The following is a 21077-nucleotide window of genomic DNA, read 5'->3' as shown; positions in this document are numbered from 1 at the left end:
ATCTTGTTTTACCCATAACTTCTTCGTTTTAAATCCGTTTTGATTGAATCAAATTTCTATGGTTTCATATTGAACTCTATTTTATGAATCTAAATAGAAAAATTATAGGTTTATAGTCAGAAATATAAGTTACAAGTCGTTTTTGTAAGAGGTAGTCATTTCAGTCGAAAGAACGACGTCTTGATGACCATTTTGAAAAAAATATACTTCCACTTTGAGTTTAATCATGATTTTTGGATATAGTTTCATGTTCATAAGAAAAATCATTTTCCTAGAAGAACAACTTCTAAATCAAAGTTTATCATAGTTTTTAATTATCAAACCCAAAATAGCCCGCGGTGTTACTACGACGGCGTATATCCGGTTTTACGGTGTTTTTTTCGTATTTTCAGGTTTTAAATCATTAAGTTAGCATATCATATAGATATAGAACATGTGTTTAGTTGATTTTAAAATTCAAGTTAGAAGGATTAACTTTTGTTTGCGAACAAGTTTAGAATTAACTAAACTATGTTCTAGTGATTACAAGTTTAAACCTTCGAATAAGGTAGTTTTATATATATGAATCGAATGATGTTATGAACATCATTACTACCTCAAGTTTAGTAGGTAAACCTACTGGAAATGATGAAAAAATAACTTGAGCTTCAAAGGATCTTTGGATGGCTTGAAAGTTCTTGAAGCAGAATCATGACACGAAAACAAGTTCAAGTAAGATTTCCACTCGAAATAAGATTGTTATAGTTATAGAAATTGAATCAAAGTTTGAATATGAGTATTACCCTGTATTAGAAAGATATCTTACTGTAAATAAGAAAGATTTCTTGAGGTTGGATGATCACTTTACAAGATTGGAAGTTAGCTAGCAAACTTGAAAGTATTCTTGATTTTATGAAACTAGAACTTATAGAATTTATGAAGAAAACTTAGAACTTGAAGATAGAACTTGAGAGAGATCAATTAGATGAAGAAAATTGAAGAATGAAAGTGTTTGTAGGTGTTTTTGGTCGTTGGTATATGGATTAGATATAAAGGATGTGTAATTTTGTTTACATGTACATAAGTCATGAATGATTACTAATGTTTTTGTAATTTTATGAGATATTTCATGCTAGTTGTCAAATGATGGTTTCCACATGTGTTAGGTGACTCACATGGGCTGCTAAGACCTGATCATTGGAGTGTATATACCAATAGTACATACATCTAAAAGCTGTGTATTGTACGAGTACGAGTACAAATACGGGTGCATACGAGTAGAATTATTGATGAAACTGAACGAGGATGTAATTGTAAGCATTTTTGTTAAGTAGATGTATTTTGATAAGTTTCTTGAAGTCTTTAAAAAGTGTATGAATACATATTAAAACACTACATGTATATACATTTTAACTGAGTCGTTAAATCATCGTTAGTCGTTACATGTAAATGTTGTTTTGAAATCTTTAGGTTAACGATCTTGTTAAATGTTGTTAACCCATTGTTATTATATCTAAAGAGATGTTAAATTATTACATTATCATGATATTATGATATATTAATATATCTTAGTAAGATATATATACAGTTAAATGTTGTTACAATGATAATCGTTACATATATGTCTCGTTTCGAAATCATTAAGTTAGTAGTCTTGTTTTTACATATGTAGTTCATTGTTAATACACTTAATGACATGTTTACTTATCATTTATCATGATTAAACATAGTGTATCAATATCTTAATATGATTCATATGTATTTAGTAAGACGTTGTTATAACGATAATCGTTATATATATCGTTTCGAGTTTCTTAATTCAATAAACTCAATTTTATGTATATAACTCATTGTTAAAATAATCATATATATGTCATCATATAGTTTTTACAAGTTTTAACGTTCGTGAAACACCGGTCAACTTGGGTGGTCAATTGTCTACATGAAACTCATTTCAAATAATCAAGTCTTAACAAGTTTGATTGCTTAACATGTTGGAAACATTTAATCATGCAAATATAGTTTTCAATTAATATATAATCATGGAAAAGTTCGGGTCACTACAGTACCTACCCGTTAAATAAATTTTGTCCCGAAATTTTAAGCTGTTGAAGGTGTTGACGCATCTTCTGGAAATAGGTGAGGGTATTTCAGCTTCATCTGATCATCATGCTCCCAGGTGAATTCGGGTCCTCTACGAGCATTCCATAGAACCTTAACAATTGGTATCTTGTTTTGCTTAAGTCTTTTAACCTCACGATCCATTATTTTGACGGGTTCTTCAATGAATTGTAGTTTTTCGTTAATTGTAATCTCGTCTAATGGAATGGTTAGATCTTCTTTAGCAAAAAAATTCTTCAAATTCGAGACATGAAAATTATTATGTACCCCGGCGAGTTGTTGCGGTAAGTCAAGTCAGTAAGCTACTGGTCCGACACCATCTATAATCTTGAATGGTCCAATGTACCTTGGATTTAGTTTCCCCCGTTTACCAAATCGAACAATGCCTTTCCAAGGTGAAACCTTAAGCATGACCATCTCTCCAATCTCAAATTCTATATCTTTTCTTTTAATGTCCGCATAGCTCTTTTGTCGACTTTGAGCAGTTTTCAATCGTTGTTGAATTTGGATGATCTTCTCGGTAGTTTCTTGAATTATCTCCGGACCCTGTAATAATCTAAAAACCTTGTTTCTCACCTCATGAACCGTGTGTGTAGACCCTATCTGGACAAATTTTTTATTATTTTCATCGATGATATCCTTATCTATTCCAAGAGTGATCAAGAGCACGAAGAGCATTTGAAGTTAGTCCTCGATTTGTTAAGAAAAGAAGAGTTGTATGCTAAGTTTTCAAAGTGTGCATTCTGGCTGAAAGAAGTTCAATTCCTTGGACACGTGGTTAGTAAGAAGGGAATTCAAGTTGATCCTGCTAAGATTGAGGCGATTGAGAAGTGGGAAATTCCGAAGACTCCTACTCAGATTCATCAGTTTCTAAGATTATTAGGTTATTATAGAAGGTTCATTCAAGATTTCTCTCGAATAGCTAAACCTCTGACTGCGTTAACGCACAAGGGGAAGAAGTATGAGTGGAAGGATGAACAAGATGCTGCTTTTCAAACTCTAAAGAAGAAGTTAACTTCCACTCTGATATTGTCACTACCTGAGGGTAATGACGATTTTGTTGTCTATTGTGATGCTTCGCGTCAGGCCTTTGGTTGTGTTTTGATGCAATGAAAGAAAGTCATCGCTTACGCGTCACGTCAGTTGAAGATCCATGAACAGAATTATACAACCCATGATTTAGAGTTGGGAGTTGTTGTGTTTGCGCTTAAGATTTGGAGACATTATCTATATGGGGTCAAAAGTACATTGTATACTGATCACAAAAGTCTTCAACATATTCTTGATCAAAAACAATTAAATATGAGGCAGTAAAAGTGGGTTGAGATGTTGAACGATTATGATTGTGAACTCCTATATCATCCAGGAAAGGCCAATGTTGTGGCAGATGTGTTAAGTCGTAAAGAGATAGTTGAAACTCGCAGGTTTAGAGCCTTGAATATGACCATTCGAACAAACCTCGCAAGGCATATTCTTAAGGCTCAACTAGAAGCCTTTAAGGTACGAGCAGATGGTACTCGGTATTTTTCGGGACGTCTTTAGGTTTCGAAATTTGGTGATTTGCGATAACTGGTGTTAGATGAGGCTCATAAGTCTAGGTACTCTATTCATTCTGGTTCAGGAAAGATGTATCATGATCTTAAGGAGCTATACTGGTGGCCTAACTTGATAGCTGATGTGGCTACTTATGTGGCTAAGTGTTTGACCTGTGCTAAGGTTAAAGCTGAACATCAGAAACCATCTAGACTTCTGGTGCAACCTGAGATTCCCGAGTGGAAGTGGGAAGGTATTACGATGGACTTTATTACTAAGTTACCGAGAGTTGTGGGTGGTTATGATACCATTTGGGTGATTGTAGATCGACTCACAAAGTTAGCTCACTTTTTACCGATTAAAGAAACAGATTCAATGGAGAGACTTACTCGTTTATATTTGAAAGAGATTGTTTCGAGACATGGTGTTCCCGTATCTATTATTTCAGACCGAGACAGTCGATTCACATCGAGGTTTTGGCAGTCCTTACAAGAAGCTTTGGGAACTAACTTGGATATGAGCACTGCTTATCATCCACAGTCGGATGGTTAGAGTGAAAGGACCATCCAAAAGTTGGAAGACATGTTGCGGGTATGCGTGATTGATTTTGGTAATGGTTGGGATAGGTACTTTCCACTGGCTGAATTTTCTTATAATAACAGCTATCATGCAAGCATCAAAGCCGTACCGTTTAAAGCTCTGTACGGTAGAAAGTGTAGGTCTCCTATCTATTGAAATGAGGTTGGGGATGCTCAACTCACAGGCCCGGAGATTATTCATGAGACTACCGAGAACATCGTACAAATTAAGGAAAGATTGAAAACTGCCAGAAGTTGGCAAAAGAGTTACGCCGATGTTAGAAGAAAAGATTTAGAGTTTCAGGTCGGTGACCGTGTTATGTTGAAAGTATCACCTTGGAAGGGTGTCGTACGATTTGATAAAAGAGGAAAGTTGAATCCTCGATTTGTTGGACCGTTTGAAATTACAGAGAGAGTTGGACCCGTGGCTTATCGTTTGAAATTGCCACAAGAACTTGGCGCCGTTCATGATGTTTTTCATGTATCGAATTTGAAGAAGTGTTTGGCCGAGGCCGATGAGACTATTCCTCTTGATGAACTTCATGTTGATAAACAACTCCATTTTATTGAGGAACCCATTGAAATTAAGAATCGGGAGGTTAAGACTCTTATGCAAAGTAGAATTCCTATCGTCTGAGTGAGATGGAATGCCAGACGCGGACCTGAGTTTGCTTGGGAACGTGAAGATCAGATGAGGCAGAAGTACCCGCATTTATTCCCAGATGACGAGTCAACCCCTGCACCTGCTTAAATTTCGGGACGAAATTTCCGTAACGGAAAGGTACTGTCACAACCCTACTTTTTCCGTTATCTTTTACCATTTATTATTTAACGTTCGTTAATTGTTATTCATGCCACGTCATTTCTATGACCTATATTATTATTTTTGTAATAATATATTAATTATTATGTGTTAAGTGAATATTTGTATTCATATTTAAAGTTGTACGTTTCTACGTGTCGTGGATTTCTATCTGGCGAATTTTTTCGGTTTTCAAACCAACGGTCAGACTTTTGAGATTTTCGGATCCTAATTATTTTAAATATGATACTTTTATGTCATATGAATATATATAGTGTTTATATATTTTATTTGTCGCGTATATGTTATCTCTCTGAAGATTTAACCGCGTAGTAGCGTTTTCGCGTTTCGGGCTTCGATCGGGCGTTCAGGCTAAAAGAAATTATTCAATTTATAAAAATGGCCCACTAGGGGGCCCCCCTACCCTAAATTGGCCGAAACCCCATGAAAGGGGGAGTGCCTTGCTTTATTGTCATTTACAATTTCATTTCCAAATTTCATTTCATTAAACCTAATTTTTATTTGCAACTTCTCCTCCCCTCTCCTCCCTTTTGAGTCGTCACCACACACCACCACTATCATCATCATCATTTCATCAAAAAATCTTGCTTGGATCATAGTGCTTTCAACATAATCGGATTGCTCTCGTTCTCCTCTACGCGTTCATATCATTTGATTCTCGATTAGGGTATAAACCCTAACCCTAGATTTTTCATTTCTACATAATTTTACTGATTTTGATGTTATTATAATTGTATAGTACTTGTATATTGTTGTATTGATGATTGTATGCATAGAAATGCTCATTAGTGTATGTTTTCGGTTTGATTGAATTGGGACAGCGGAATTTTTGATGATTTCAGTTCATTTAACTGTTATTTTTGATGAAATAAAGTGTTTAGATGAGTTCCTCTCATCAAGACAATAATTTTGGACTTTGGATTCATGTTATTTCGAGTCCCGGATCTTAAGTTATGCTTGATTTAGTGTTTTCATGAGATTAAAATGTAAAAATGAATGTTTTCAGATTTGGTCCGACTTTGTGACCATTTTTGGAGTCTTTAGGGTGTACTAGTGTGTTAGGATTGATGATTGGATGAACATTCATGTTCGGGTCATCGAAATTCGAGCCACGAATCACCGAGAATGACTAGAACAAGATTTTGAATGGATTAATGTTCTAAGTTAGTTCATGGCTGATTTTCACGAACCATGAACTTGCCTTAGGGTGTTCTAGAGGGCACTAATGTGTCGGGTGGTTTGGTTATACGAATATATATATATATATATATATATATAATTCGTCGAAAACCGACACCCGAGGCTCAAGATATGACCCGGCGAACGTTTTAATTAAACTTATGGTTATAAAATCTAACTTATGATATAAATAATGATTTTAATTATTATTAAATTACTTATGATATAAAAGTAATTATTTTAATTTAATACTTATGATATATATATTTATCATATCATTTATTAATTACATTATGATTTAATTAAACTTTTAATTTAACTTATGATTAATAATACTTTTATTATTAATGAAAAATACTTATGATAAGTATTAAACTTATGTTATGAGATTATTATAATAAGACTTATAATAAAGATTAATTAATTATTTAATTATTATAAGGCTTAGTTATTATTTAATTATAATTTAATTATTAAATACTTATGGTTTAATATTATAATTAAATACTTATGATATGATTAATAATTCATTATTAATTAATAATACTTATGATATGATTAAAAATTTATTATTAATTAATAATACTTATGTTATGACTAATATTTAATTAATTAATTAAATACCTATGTTATATTAACTATATCATTTAAACTTATGTTAACTTTATTAATTCAATTTAATTTAATTAAACTTATGTTATGACATGATTATACATATATGACTTTAAATAACATAACATTATAACTTATGTTATTACTATAACTTATACTTTAAAATTTAATGTTGACTATGTTTGACCAAGGTTGACTTTTAAGTTGACTTTCGGTTGACTTTGACTTTCAGTTGACTTTTGTTGACTTTCAAATTAAGGAAACTTTCCTAAGTTAAAAACTTTCTAAATATGGAAACTTTCTAAATATATAAACTTTCCTAAAATAGAAACTTTCCAAAAATAGAATTTTTCCAGAAATGGAAACCTGCCAAAAATAGAAACTTTCTAAAAATAGAAAGTACGTGTTTTTACGTTGTCCTGATCATACCGAAACATACTGAGTGTTGTTCTATGTTTACTTGCAACAAGTACTATAGCTATCATACTAAGACTTGGCCTAAGTTAGTTATTTATATCGACCTGCTTTATTTATAGGTTGGCGTTGTGATCATTCTTGATCACTTTATCGTTTACTGTTCACGTTTCTGTGTTATTACTTCATTTATGTTAAGGTGAGTTATAGTCTCGTTTTTCATACTATTCAAAGTATTTTTGAGATGTGATTACATGCATTTTGTTTTACGTTTAGACACAAGTGGCAATTAAATTTAAATTATTCATTATGAGTTGAACAAAAATATTTCCTAGTCTGGTAACTGTAATCACTGGTTTCTACTGGTGAATGTGCATCCTATGGATAGATCTATCGGGCTTGACAGCCCCATTTCGAACTAGTCGTGCTAGCAATTTATAATCGAAATGTAGTACTTCGTTATTATTTGAAGATACACCTGTTCAATTTATATTGTGTTTGGTAAGGGTATGGAAATGGTTAAGTGGTTAGCAGGTGACTCATGGATTAATGGAATAATAGTTTAATGTTTTCTAACATTTTAAATCTTGTGGTCTAATGTTTATACGTTTATTTAAACCTATAATTCATTCAACATTTTTGTTGACAGTTTACTCGCATGTTTTCACAGGTACTTGATTATTTGGGCTTCCGCTGTGTTAGAGAGTCTGCATGCATTTTGGCAGATTTTGTTAAACATTAAACTTTGCATTCTCTTTTTGGTTTATTAAACTGTGGGTGTTGGTTGACATTGTTTTGGTTAACTTTGGATATTTTAATAAGTTGGGTTTGTTTAGTACTACTTATTTTGGTAAATTTCCTTTTTGGGAAACTATTTTGAATAAAGAATGCAATTTTGTTTAATAAATTCATTTAGAGTTTGATCAAGCTGTGAGACCAAGTGACGGAGCCGTTAAGGGTACTTGACGGGTGTAATGACTCGGAATTTTCCGACCAAATTATACTTATGAGATTAATATTTACATAAATTAAAACATACCAACATGATAAGCAATCCAAATTGTTGAGACTTGTGTTTTTGAAAAGAGTTTTACACAACGTTTGACCGTCCAATATGACCGATGATATCACGAACTATATAACATACGATAATTATACGTTTGTGTATATATATGTATTTATATATATTTAACATGATCTAAGGATGGTTTAACATCTCATTGTATACTAATGACAATGAGTTATAAGTATATTTTGAAACTACTAACTTAAGTTTTCAAAACGATAACTATACGTAACATTCTTTGATATATATACTTATAATCTATAATGCTTATACATGTATCGTATATATAATGTATTTAATCACTTTTAAGGACTTAAATACATAAAACAATATAAGTATATTCACAAAAGATAGCTATATTTGAATTCTCGTTCCGTTTCCTCAAGATTTCTATACGCATATCTAGGCTATATGTACCGTATCATACCCAGCTTCTATACGTATTTACTATTGGTATATACACATCAAATCAACATCCTAATCAACATTATTACTGCCCTAGATATGAGGTAACTAGAATTTGTCAAGTAGTATGAATTATTAGTAAGAAAACAAAATTAGGAATCCTTTTCTTTCTTTATAAACTAAAAACGTTTTTATAAATGAACACCATTTCTTCACTCCATTTTCTCATAACTACAACCTCATTTCTCTCTCAAAATACTCCTAACTTCATACTTGATCATCTCCAAGCATTTTTCCCATCATTTAGCTTCAATTACAAGCCTTAAACACCATAAGAAAACTCTTTCAAGAACATATCAAAATAACCACCCATTTGAAGAAGTTTACTTCCAACCTTTTGATCTAACTCCACCACTCTTTGATTCCAAGATTATTTCTTATCTTTTTCAGTAACTTTGTCCAAGTAACTTGAGGTAGTAACCTTGTTCATAATCTTATTCAATTCATATTCATATAGCTATCTTATTTTGTGATATAAAATTTTAACAACAAGAACATAGTTTGAATGATTTCAAACTTGTTCGCAAACTAAATAGATCCTTCTAAATTGAATTTTAAAACACTTCAAGCCCTATAATATATCATAATGATATGCTAACCTAACAAGATATAACTTGGTTTTACAAAGAACATCTTAAAAACTGAATCTACGTCGTCGGAGTGCAACCGGTGGCTGTTTTGGGTTGGATAATTAAAAAACATCTTGAACTTTGAATTGGGAGTTCATGTTCTGGAAAAATGATATTTCTTATGAATATGTTAACACATAAAAATTTCATGGTTTAACTCAAAGTGTAAGTATTTTTAGAAAAATGATCATTAAATGTTGTTTTTGTGATGGAAAATGATCACTTTCATAAGTTTCACCAAAGTTTGACCTATAACCTATGATTTTGAATACAAACTAAGGTATTTTCAGTTCATATTCTTAAAATTTGACTCGATCCAAGGAAGTGGCAAGTTGAACCAACAAAAGCGGAGTTGTAATGAAGAAACTACGACTAAAACAAGATTGGGTATCCGAAGCTAGTTTAGCTACGAAAATATTTGAAGAAAAAGTAAAATAATCATATCTTTTCTAATTAATATGATATTTTATATATAATTACTTATGATTTGATTTTATATATTTCAGGACCACCCGTAAACAACACGAGAAGATTAATCATAAGACCTCATGATTGTACGCAACACGTCATTTGACAACACGGTACTTTATGTACGCAACACGTCATTTGACAACATGGTACCATGGGTCGAGATTAATTCTGATCAATATGAATACGATGGGGTCTTTATTTATTTTATTTAATCAACTAATTGTGGACCACTAACATCGGACTGCTAACTACGGACTAAGAAAATATTAAAAGTATTAAAAGTATATATATATATATATATATATATATATATATATATATATATATATATATATATATATATATATATATGTAACGATTACTTAAAAAGAAAATATGTTGATATATTATATATATGGTTAGGTTCGTGATATCTATCGGAGACCAAGTCGAATTAAATACCTTCAAGGCAAAAGTGAGTTTCATTTGCTCCTTTTTTAATTGCTTTTGCAGTATATATTTTTGGGCTGAGAATACATGCGCTGCTTTTATAAATGTTTACAAAATAGACACAAGTACTTAAAAATATATTCTACATTGAGTTGTACCACTGGCATATTTCCCTGTAGCTTGGTAACTACTATTTACATGGGTATTGTAAACGCGAATCCTGTTGATAGATCTATCGGGCCTGACAACCCCAACCGGACTGGACGACCAGTATTCAACGGTTGCACAGTACTTCATTTTGGTGACTACACTTGGTACGGTGTAGTGAGATTTCATAATAAAGGGAATATGCGACGTTGATTAAATGTTAAGTATGGTTACCAAGTGCTCAACCACTTAGAATGCTTTACATACACTTGCGAGTGTATTATGTTTATGATTATGAAATCTTGTGGTCTATTAACATATTGAAATGATTGTTATGATAAACCTATGAACTCACCAACCTTTTGGTTGACACTTTAAAGCATGTTTATTCTCAGGTACGAATTAAGTCTTCCGCTGTTCATTTGCTCAATATAAGGACATTACTTGGAGCCGATCATCGCAATGGGACCAAATGTTGATGACTTCGTCCAGGTGAATTAGGACGGGTCCTTTCAGTTGGTATCAGAGCGGTTGTCGTAGCGAACCAGGTCTTGCATTAGTGTGTCTAACTAGTAGTTGTTAGGATGCATTAATGAGTCTGGACTTCGACCGTGTCTACATGTCAAAAGTTTTGCTTATCATTTCTAGTCGGAAATCATCTGCTTATCATCCTTAGGAAATTACCTGCTTATCATTCATAAGTCTAGACACATTTTACTGCATTTACTGCATTGATAGTGTATAGACGAATTCTTATCTTAGCATATCTGTTATTGCAAACTTTGACTGATATCTTTTCAAAGATTTTCCGTAATTTACGGGATTTTGGTATTATATATACATATGTAAATTATGTATTGAAGAGTACCAAATCTAACTCCTATAATCTATTCCATACCAAAAATTCATTTCCCCATTATACAAGATGGATTCCGCATCTAGTTCGAATTCTTCAGATTCCGACAGTTATGCCGATATGGATTTCCATTCGGGCTCCGAAAGCAGCGTCACCGGAATGGATCAACCAATTTCCCATCATCTATTCTGGATGAATTGGGGATGGGTTCGTAATATACTAAATCATTGGAGACAAGAAGAAGGTGATCCATTCCATCCACCAAATTGCCCTCTTGGCGATGAACCTGAAGCACTTACCGGCGAACCTATTCGAAACACTATTTTATCTCTCATTTCTAGAGTATCTCGTTACGATTATATACTATCCCATATTACAAATCTTGTTCCTTCGCTCGCTCCAACCGCCAATCATCCCGGTGTACTAGCAGAAGTTAACGAACTTCGCGCTCGCGTGACGGCTTTGGAGAATATGGTGCGAAGGTTGCAAACACCAGCAGCATAATCAGCACCACCATCAATAACATCAACAATACCATCATCACCACTAACAAACAACATCCGCATCACACATCTCGACATCATGATCTATCCCACAAACATCAACATCATACGCACCATTGATCCATAACTTCATTGATATTCTGCGAAGAATATGTGGTCTCAAAAAGTTTTATAGATTTCTTATTCTAGCTCAAACCGAAAATCAAATGAGATTAATATCATATTAACTCATTAAATTCATGATTTCATCTGAAGAAAATATATATGTATATATGTTTTCATAAAGAATGTAATTAAAAGTTCTTTTGAACAAAATATTAATGGTGAAATTTTTTTTTTTTTAACGGGTAGGTAATACCCGAGGAATAATTAGATTTCATCTTAATAAGTTACATTGTACATTCGTCGAAGCTGATTCAATAGTCATTTACTATCCTACTTACAACACCGATATACATATCCGTTCACCGCAGAATAACCATTTTCATTTAATTTCATATTTGGATTTTGACTTCTCAGAATCCAACAAGTGGCATATGAAGAAAACATATGACAAAATAAAATCTGTTAGAAACAAACAAATTAACTATGAAAAATTTTGTAAAGAATCCACGCTAACTGTTCCAGCTAACTGTTCCTAGCTAACTGATTACATTTTATTTATCACAGTTTATTTATCGCAATTTAATTATCGCACTTTTATTTATCGTCATTTAATTTCTGTAATTATTTTACGCACTTTAAATATCGGGACACGTATATAATGTTTTAACATATCATATCAACGCATCTATATATATTATTTGGAATCACCATAGACACTCTATATGCAGTAATGATCGAGTTCTCTATACAGGGTTGAGGTTGATTCTACAATAATATATATAGTTTGAGTTGCGATCGAGTCTGAGAGGTATACGAGTCACGACACGTATTAATTAATTCGTATATTATATATTAAACTATATATGAACTATTGGACTGTTACTGTGGACTATCGACTGTGGACTAATGACATTGGACAATTAAAATGAATTAAAATATTGATTATAACATATAAAACTAAACATTTCTTCAAGATTGCCACTTGATTTCATCTTAAACCTCATTGTATCTCGACGATTACAATCAGCGTTCAAATCTATCATGATTCTTAAAAACACCTCAATCGAGAGGATAAACCAACCGCACTTCATCTATGGAAGAAAAGATTGATGCATATAGTTATGCACCTGAAAAACCCTCGAAAACTGAGTAAACGTTTGACACGTATCTGTTCTAGTTCCTTTGACATTGTTATTACCGAAGATCGTTTTACAATCCCTTTCCAAAGTAGCTAATTTTGTCACAGCTCCAGCAAGTCAACTCCGACTTTTCATCCGAAACAACTTTATTATAACCGCGATATATATGCGTACTCTTTATTGTTACTGGGAAACCTTTTATATTCCACAATATTACCATCAGCGATTAATCATTCTAAAAACACAATTCTCCTGAAACTACCTCGGTTTGATAACCGATGACCCAGATCAGTTAACTTTGAAAATGCTGACGAAGCAGCATGTTGTAGATGATCTTAATGGCCAAAAGTTTGATGATAAAGAAAGGAGTGTTAGGAACGCTCGATAGAAAATTTAGTACCGAAAAGCAGATTATGTGAAACTATGAAGAAAGCCGTGGACAAATCACAAAGAATAAGTTTGCCTTCAAAGAATCCAAATGATTCTGTGCCTGCTGAAATTGTTAGCAAACATCTTATTTCTCATTCTAAACCTTCACAGACAAATCTTCTTCATCATCCATTGATATTAGAAATTCTAAGATATTCTCGTATGTTCTATTATAAATATCCTCCATATTTCTGGCGATATTTTCACAACTATTCTTATCTGAGATCATTTATCTCTCCGTAATATCTGCAACATAAAAGAAACTGTGTTAGTTTCTAAATTCTGAAACCTTCGAGTTTAAAATATGAATGTTTTGAAGTAGTGTTGGGAACTGAAGCATGGATTAGTATAATATAATGACACTTGATCAATGTCATTATATTACAGTAAGTCATGCTGAGTTTCTAATGAAGCATGATGATTCACAGTACCGTCATCATGTGCCATTTACATGACTCTTACATTCTATCTAATCTCTAAACATATCAAGAGAATATTTTTCTGGATGACTCGGTCTTCTCCAGGGTATTCTGGTAATTTAACAAATCAAAATCGTTCTATTACCATTTTCTTCTTAGAGCATTAGCTATGTTCATTCTGAATTTCATATCTACGAATTCCGGACCATTACTCGCTTGACTCGAAGTCGGGAAGAGAAAACGAAAGCATGAAGCTCCGAAAAATAATGAAGAATATAAACTTCGATAATAACCTCGAAATTACAAACTGTGTATATCGATGCAGATAGCAATATAGAGACACGGGAGAATTAGAAACACTATAAACACAAGAGTATAGTAGAAGTAAATAGATTCTTCTGGTGGTAGATGAAAAAAAAAGAATGACAGTTATAAAAGTTAGGAGTATATCAAGAATCAGGACTGAATGGAGCATATTGATGAATGCTTTAAAGTAAGAATCAAGGGAGAAAGAATAGAAGGTGTGAGTTGTGGAAAATAAGGAAACGAAGGGGTGAATTTATAGTGAAATATCCGACAGAGCAATCGAAACAGATTATTGCATATAATCAAAGAAGATCCTGATTTCCTTAATCACCAAAGAACCAAATCTTATTACGTAAGATTCTCTTTAAATCCCTTAAATCCCGGAAATCAATCATAACTACGTCATCGGTTAAGACGAATATATTTTACTCATCTCACTCTTTTACGATAGTCTCATTTATATTCTTCGCATAATCGAATCGTTTTATCTACATTACTCAATGATGATAAAACTCCATTATCACCTTATATTTGTCATGAAAACCTTCTTATTGTTATCCATAACAACCTCTATCAAATTTCGGAGACGAAATTTCTTTAACGGGTAGGTACTGTAATGACCCGGAATTTTCCGACCAAATTATACTTATGAGATTAATATTTACATAAATTAAACCATACCAACATGATAAGCAATCTAAATTGTTGAGACTTGTGTTTTTGAAAAGAGTTTTACACAACGTTTGACCGTCCAATATGACCGATGATATCACGAACTATATAACATACGATAATTATATGTTTGTGTATATATATATATTTATATATATTTAACATGATCTAAGGATGGTTTAACATCTCATTGTGTACTAATGACAATGAGTTATAAGTATATTTTGAAACTACTAACTTAAGTTTTCAAAACGATAACTATACGTAACATTCTTTGATATATATACTTATAATCTATAATGCTTATACATGTATCATATATATAATGTATTTAATCACTTTTAAGGACTTAAATACATAAAACAATATAAGTATATTCACAAAAGATAGCTATATTTGAATTCTCGTTCCGTTTCCTCAAGATTTCTATACGTATATCTAGGCTATATGTACCCGTATCATACCCAGCTTCTATACGTATTTACTATTGGTATATACACATCAAATCAACATCCTAATCAACATTATTACTGCCCTAGATATGAGGTAACTAGAATTTGTCAAGTAGTATGAATTATTAGTAAGAAAACAAAATTAGGAATCCTTTTCTTTCTTTATAAACTAAAAACGTTTTTATAAATGAACACTATTTCTTCACTCCATTTTCTCATAACTACACCCTCATTTCTCTCTCAAAATACTCCTAACTTTATACTTGATCATCTCCAAGCATTTTCCCCATCATTTAGCTTCAATTACAAGCCTTAAACACCATAAGAAAACTCTTTCAAGAACATATCAAAATAACCACCCATTTGAAGAAGTTTACTTCCAACCTTTTGATCTAACTCCACCACTCTTTGATTCCAAGATTATTTCTTATATTTTGCAGTAACTTTGTCCAAGTAACTTGAGGTAGTAACCTTGTTCATAATCTTATTCAATTCATATTCATATAGCTATCTTATTTTGTGGTATAAAATTTAACAACAAGAACATAGTTTGAATGATTTCAAACTTGTTCGCAAACTAAATAGATCCTTCTAACTTGACTTTTAAAAAACTTAAAGACCTGTAATATATCATAATGATATGCTAACCTAACAAGATATAACTTGGTTTTACAAAGAACATCTTAAAAACTGAATCTACGTCGTCGGAGTGCAACCGGTGGCTGTTTTGGGTTGGATAATTAAAAACCATCTTGAACTTTGAATTGGAAGTTCATGTTCTGGAAAAATGATATTTCTTATGAATATGTTAACACATAAAAATTTCATGGTTTAACTCAAAGTGTAAGTATTTTTAGAAAAATGATCATTAAATGTTGTTTTTATGATGGAAAATGATCACTTTCATAAGTTTCACCAAATTTTGACCTATAACCTATGATTTCGAATACAAACTAAGGTATTTTCAGTTCATATTCTTAAAATTTGACTCGATCCAAGGAAGTGGCAAGTTGAACCAACAAAAACGGAGTTGTAATGAAGAAACTACGACTAAAACAAGATTGGGTATCCGAAGCTAGTTTAGCTACGAAAATATTTGGAGAAAAAGTAAATTAATCATATCTTTTCTAATTAATATGATATTTTATATATAATTACTTATGATTTGATTTTATATATTTCAGGACCACCCGTAAACAACACGAGAAGATTAATCATAAGACCTCATGATTGTACGCAACACGTCATTTGACAACACGGTACTTTATGTACGTAACACGTCATTTGACAACATGGTACCATGGGTCGAGATTAATTCTGATCAATACGAATATGATGGGGACTTTATTTATTTTATTTAATCAACTAATTGTGGACCACTAACATCGGACTGCTAACTACGGACTAAGAAAATATTAAAAGTATTAAAAGTATATATATATATATATATATATATATATATATATATATATATATATATATATATATATATATATATATATATATATATATATATATATATATATATATATATATATATATATATATATATATATATATATATATATGTGTGTGTGTGTGTGTGTGTGTGTGTAACGATTACTTAAAAAGAAAATATGTTGATATATTATATATATGGTTAGGTTCGTGATATCTATCGGAGACCAAGTCGAATTAAATACCTTCAAGGCAAAAGTGAGTTTCATTTGCTCCCTTTTTAATTGCTTTTGCAGTATATATTTTTGGGCTGAGAATACATGCGCTGCTTTTATAAATGTTTACAAAATAGACACAAGTACTTAAAAATATATTCTACGTTGAGTTATACCACTGGCATATTTCCCTGTAGCTTGGTAACTACTATTTACATGAGTATTGTAAACGTGAATCCTGTTGATAGATCTATCGGGCCTGACAACCCCAACCGGACTGGACGACCAGTATTCAACGGTTGCACAGTACTTCGTTTTGGTGACTACACTTGGTACGGTGTAGTGAGATTTCATAATAAAGTGAATATGCGACGTTGATTAAATGTTAAGTATGGTTACCAAGTGCTCAACCACTTAGAATGCTTTACATACACTTGCGAGTGTATTATGTTTATGATTATGAAATCTTGTGGTCTATTAACATATTGAAATGATTGTTATCATAAACCTATGAACTCACCAACCTTTTAGTTGACACTTTAAAGCATGTTTATTCTCAGGTACGAATTAAGTCTTCCGCTGTGCATTTGCTCAATATAAGGACATTACTTGGAGCCGATCATCGCAATGGGACCAAATGTTGATGACTTCGTCCAGGTAAATTAGGACGGGTCCTTTCAACGGGCCATCACACCCTTGGCCGTCGCCTATACCACACACCATCATCATCATCTTTTGATTTCTACCTTGAAGATTTAGGGTTTTTAGCATAAACGGATTCTTCATTTCAAGCTCTACGCGTCCATATTACTTGTTCTTTGATTAGGGTATAAAAATAAACCCTAGCTTTTTCATTTTCAACTATTTTTACTGATTTTGTATGTTGTTGTATTGTTGTTATTATGCTTAGAAATGCTTAATTGTTTATGATTTCGGTTGATCAAATTTGGGACAATAGCTTTATTGATATAATTAGTGTATTTGGCTCATTTTTTTGGTTAATTAAAGAGTCTCAATGAGTTCCTCTCATTGAGTGCATACTTTTAGGCTTTAGATCCGTCTCGTTTCGAGTTACGGATCAAAATCTATGCTTGATTTAAGGTTTTGTAAAGATTGAAATGAATAACTTTTGAAACCAGGTTTTGGTCCGACTTTGGAATCATAATATGAGATTTTGGGGTGTACCATTGGGTTAAGATTGATGATTGGATGAACTTTCATGTTCGGGTCATCAAAATCCGAGCTACGGATCACCCGGAATGATTAAAACAAGTTTTGAATCGGATTAAAGTGATGCTTGGTATATGGCTGTTCATCACGAATTTTAGAACTGAATTGGGATGTTCTTGAGCATCCTAAGCTTTTGGGATGGTTTGTTAGACGAGGATATATAAGACTCATCAAAAACCGACACCCGAGGCTCAATATATGACTCGATGAAGTTTTAATGAAACTTATGTTATGAAATTGAACTTGGGTTATATATATAATGATTTTCATTATTATCAAATTACTTAAGTTATAAAAGTAATTATTATTAATTAATACTTATGATATATATTTATTATATCATTTAATATTTATATTATGATTTAATTATTCCTATAATTAAACTTATGATTTAATAATAAAATTATTATTAATGGAAGACTTATGTTAAGTATAAAACTTTTGCTATAATATTATTATATCAAGACTTATAATAAGGATTAATTATTTATTTATTTATTATAAGACTTAGTTATTAATTATTTATGATACATATCAATTATTAAATACTTATGGTTTAATAATTATAATAAAATACTTATGATATGTGTAACATTTCATAATTGATTTAAGATACTTATAGTATGATTAATAATTCGTTATTAATTAATAATACTTGTGATATGACTAATGTTTAATTAATTAATTAAATACTTATGTTATATCTATTATATCATTTAAACTTATATTAAGTTTATAATTCAATTAAATTTAATTAAACTTATGATATGACTAGTTTATACAAATATTATTTAAAATAATATTATAACTTATATTATTATTATTATTAATACGATTTACACTTTAAACTTCACGTTTGACTAAGTTTGACCAAGGTTGACTTGAGTTGACTTTTGAGTTGACTTTGACCTTTGGTTGACTTTGACTTTCAGTTGATTTTTGTTGACTTTTCGAAATAAGGGAACAATCTAAATAAGGAAACTTTCTAAAGGAGGAAACTTTCTAATTATAGAAACTTTCCCAAAGTAGAAACTTTCCAAAAATGAAAACTTCAAAAAATAGAAACTTTCTAAAAATAGAAAGTACGCGTTATACGTTGTCCTGATCATACCGAATCACACTGATTGATGTTCTTTGCTTTACTACAATTAGTACTATGATTAACATACTAAGACCTTACCTAAGTTAGTTATTTATATCGACCTGCTTTATTTTTAGGTCTGAGTTGTGATCATTCTTGATCATTTACCTTTGTTGTTCGCATACATGTTTCCTTTTTGCTACATTTGCTTAAGGTGAGTTATATTCCCATTTTTCATACTATTTTAAAGTATTTTTGGGATGAGATTACATGCCACTTTTGTTTTACATTTTAGACACAGGTGAAAATTAATTTAAATTATTCATTGTGAGTTGAATGAAAATATTCCCTAATCTGGTAATTGTAATCACTGGTTTCTACTGGTGAACGCGAATCCTATGGATAGATCTATCGGTCTTGACAACCCCATTTCGTGCTAGTCGCGCTAGCAATTTATAATCGGAATGTATAAGTACTTCGTATTTTTGGAAGATACACCTGTTCAGTATATATTGGTATATGTTAAGGGTAATAAATTGTTAAGTGGTTACCAGGTCGCTCACGGGTTAATGAATAATGTTTTTATATTTTCTAACATTTGAAATCTTGTAGTCTAAACCTTACACGTTATTTAAACCTATAATTCACTCAACATTTTTGTTGACAGTTTACTCGCATGTGTTTCTCAGGTACTTGATTGCTTTCGTCTTCCGCTGTGCTTAGAGGGTATGCATATGTTTTGGCATATTTTGTTAAACATTTAAACTTGCATTCTATTTTATTACATTAAATTTTGGGTGTTTGTTGACATGGTTTTGGTCAACTTTTTTTATTAACTTATGTTGGTTTTTCTAAACATACATTTATTACAGGTTTCCTTTATAGGAAATCATTTTTTTTTTAAATAAAGAATGCAATGTTATTTATTAAATTCATTTAGAGTAATGATCAAGCTGTGGGACCAAGTAACGGAGCCGGTAAGGGTACTTGGCGGGTCGTCACAACCTCAAAGAAAGTTACTGGTGGCCTAACATGAAAGCTGACATTGCTACGTATGTTGGAAAGTGCTTGACTTTTTCCAAAGTCAAGGCCGAGCATCAGAAGCCATCAGGATTGCCGCAACAACAAGAGATTCTCGAGTTGAAGTGAGAGTGCATTACCATGGATTTCATCACAAAGTTGCCAAAGACCGTGAACGGTTATGATACGATTTGGGTTATCGTTGACCGTCTCACGAAATCCGCACACTTTCTACCAATGAATAAAACCGACAATCTAGAGAAGTTAGCTCAGTTATTTTTGAAGGAGATTGTATCGAGACATGGAGTTTTAGTGTCCATCATCTCAGATCGAGATAGTTGTTTCACGTTTAGATTCTGGCAATCATTGCAAGAGGCACTGGGAACACGACTGGATATGAGTACCGCCTATCACCTGCAAACGGATGGTCAGAGTGAGAGGACCATTCAGACTCTGGAAGACCTGCTTCGCGCATGTGTGATTGATTTCAGGAATGGATGGGATAAATATCTACCTCTTGCGGAATTTTCCTTCAACAACAGTTGTCATTCGAACATCGACGCTGCACCATTTGAGGCACTTTATGGAAGGAAGTGTAGATCTCCAATTTGTTGGAACGAGCTGGGAGATAGATAGATCACTGGTCCGGAAATCATTCACGAAACTACCGAGAAAATCATTCAGATCAAGGACAGATTGAAAAAGGCCAAAAGTCGTCAGAAGAGTTACGCCGATAATAGAAGGAAACTGTTGGAGTTTGCAGTCGG

At 32.1% G+C, this 21077-nt stretch overlaps 1 protein-coding gene across 1 annotated transcript in view; it reads left to right on the top strand.

Moving 5' to 3' along the window:
• The window catches only part of LOC139849504 (uncharacterized), a 32977-nt gene extending 12802 nt beyond the window's left edge, over positions 1 to 20175 (top strand). The window contains exon 4 of the mRNA XM_071839155.1: positions 20163 to 20175. Within this exon, the coding sequence (XP_071695256.1) occupies positions 20163 to 20175 (13 nt within the window). The remainder of the gene's footprint in view (positions 1 to 20162) is intronic.
• The last annotated feature ends 902 nt before the right edge of the window (positions 20176 to 21077 follow it).

The sequence above is a fragment of the Rutidosis leptorrhynchoides genome, chromosome 5, assembly GCF_046630445.1.
Source record: "Rutidosis leptorrhynchoides isolate AG116_Rl617_1_P2 chromosome 5, CSIRO_AGI_Rlap_v1, whole genome shotgun sequence".
Classification (NCBI taxonomy): domain Eukaryota; kingdom Viridiplantae; phylum Streptophyta; class Magnoliopsida; order Asterales; family Asteraceae; genus Rutidosis; species Rutidosis leptorrhynchoides.
Note: the sequence above shows the minus strand (reverse complement) of the source record. Positions and strands in the feature narration are given on the sequence as shown.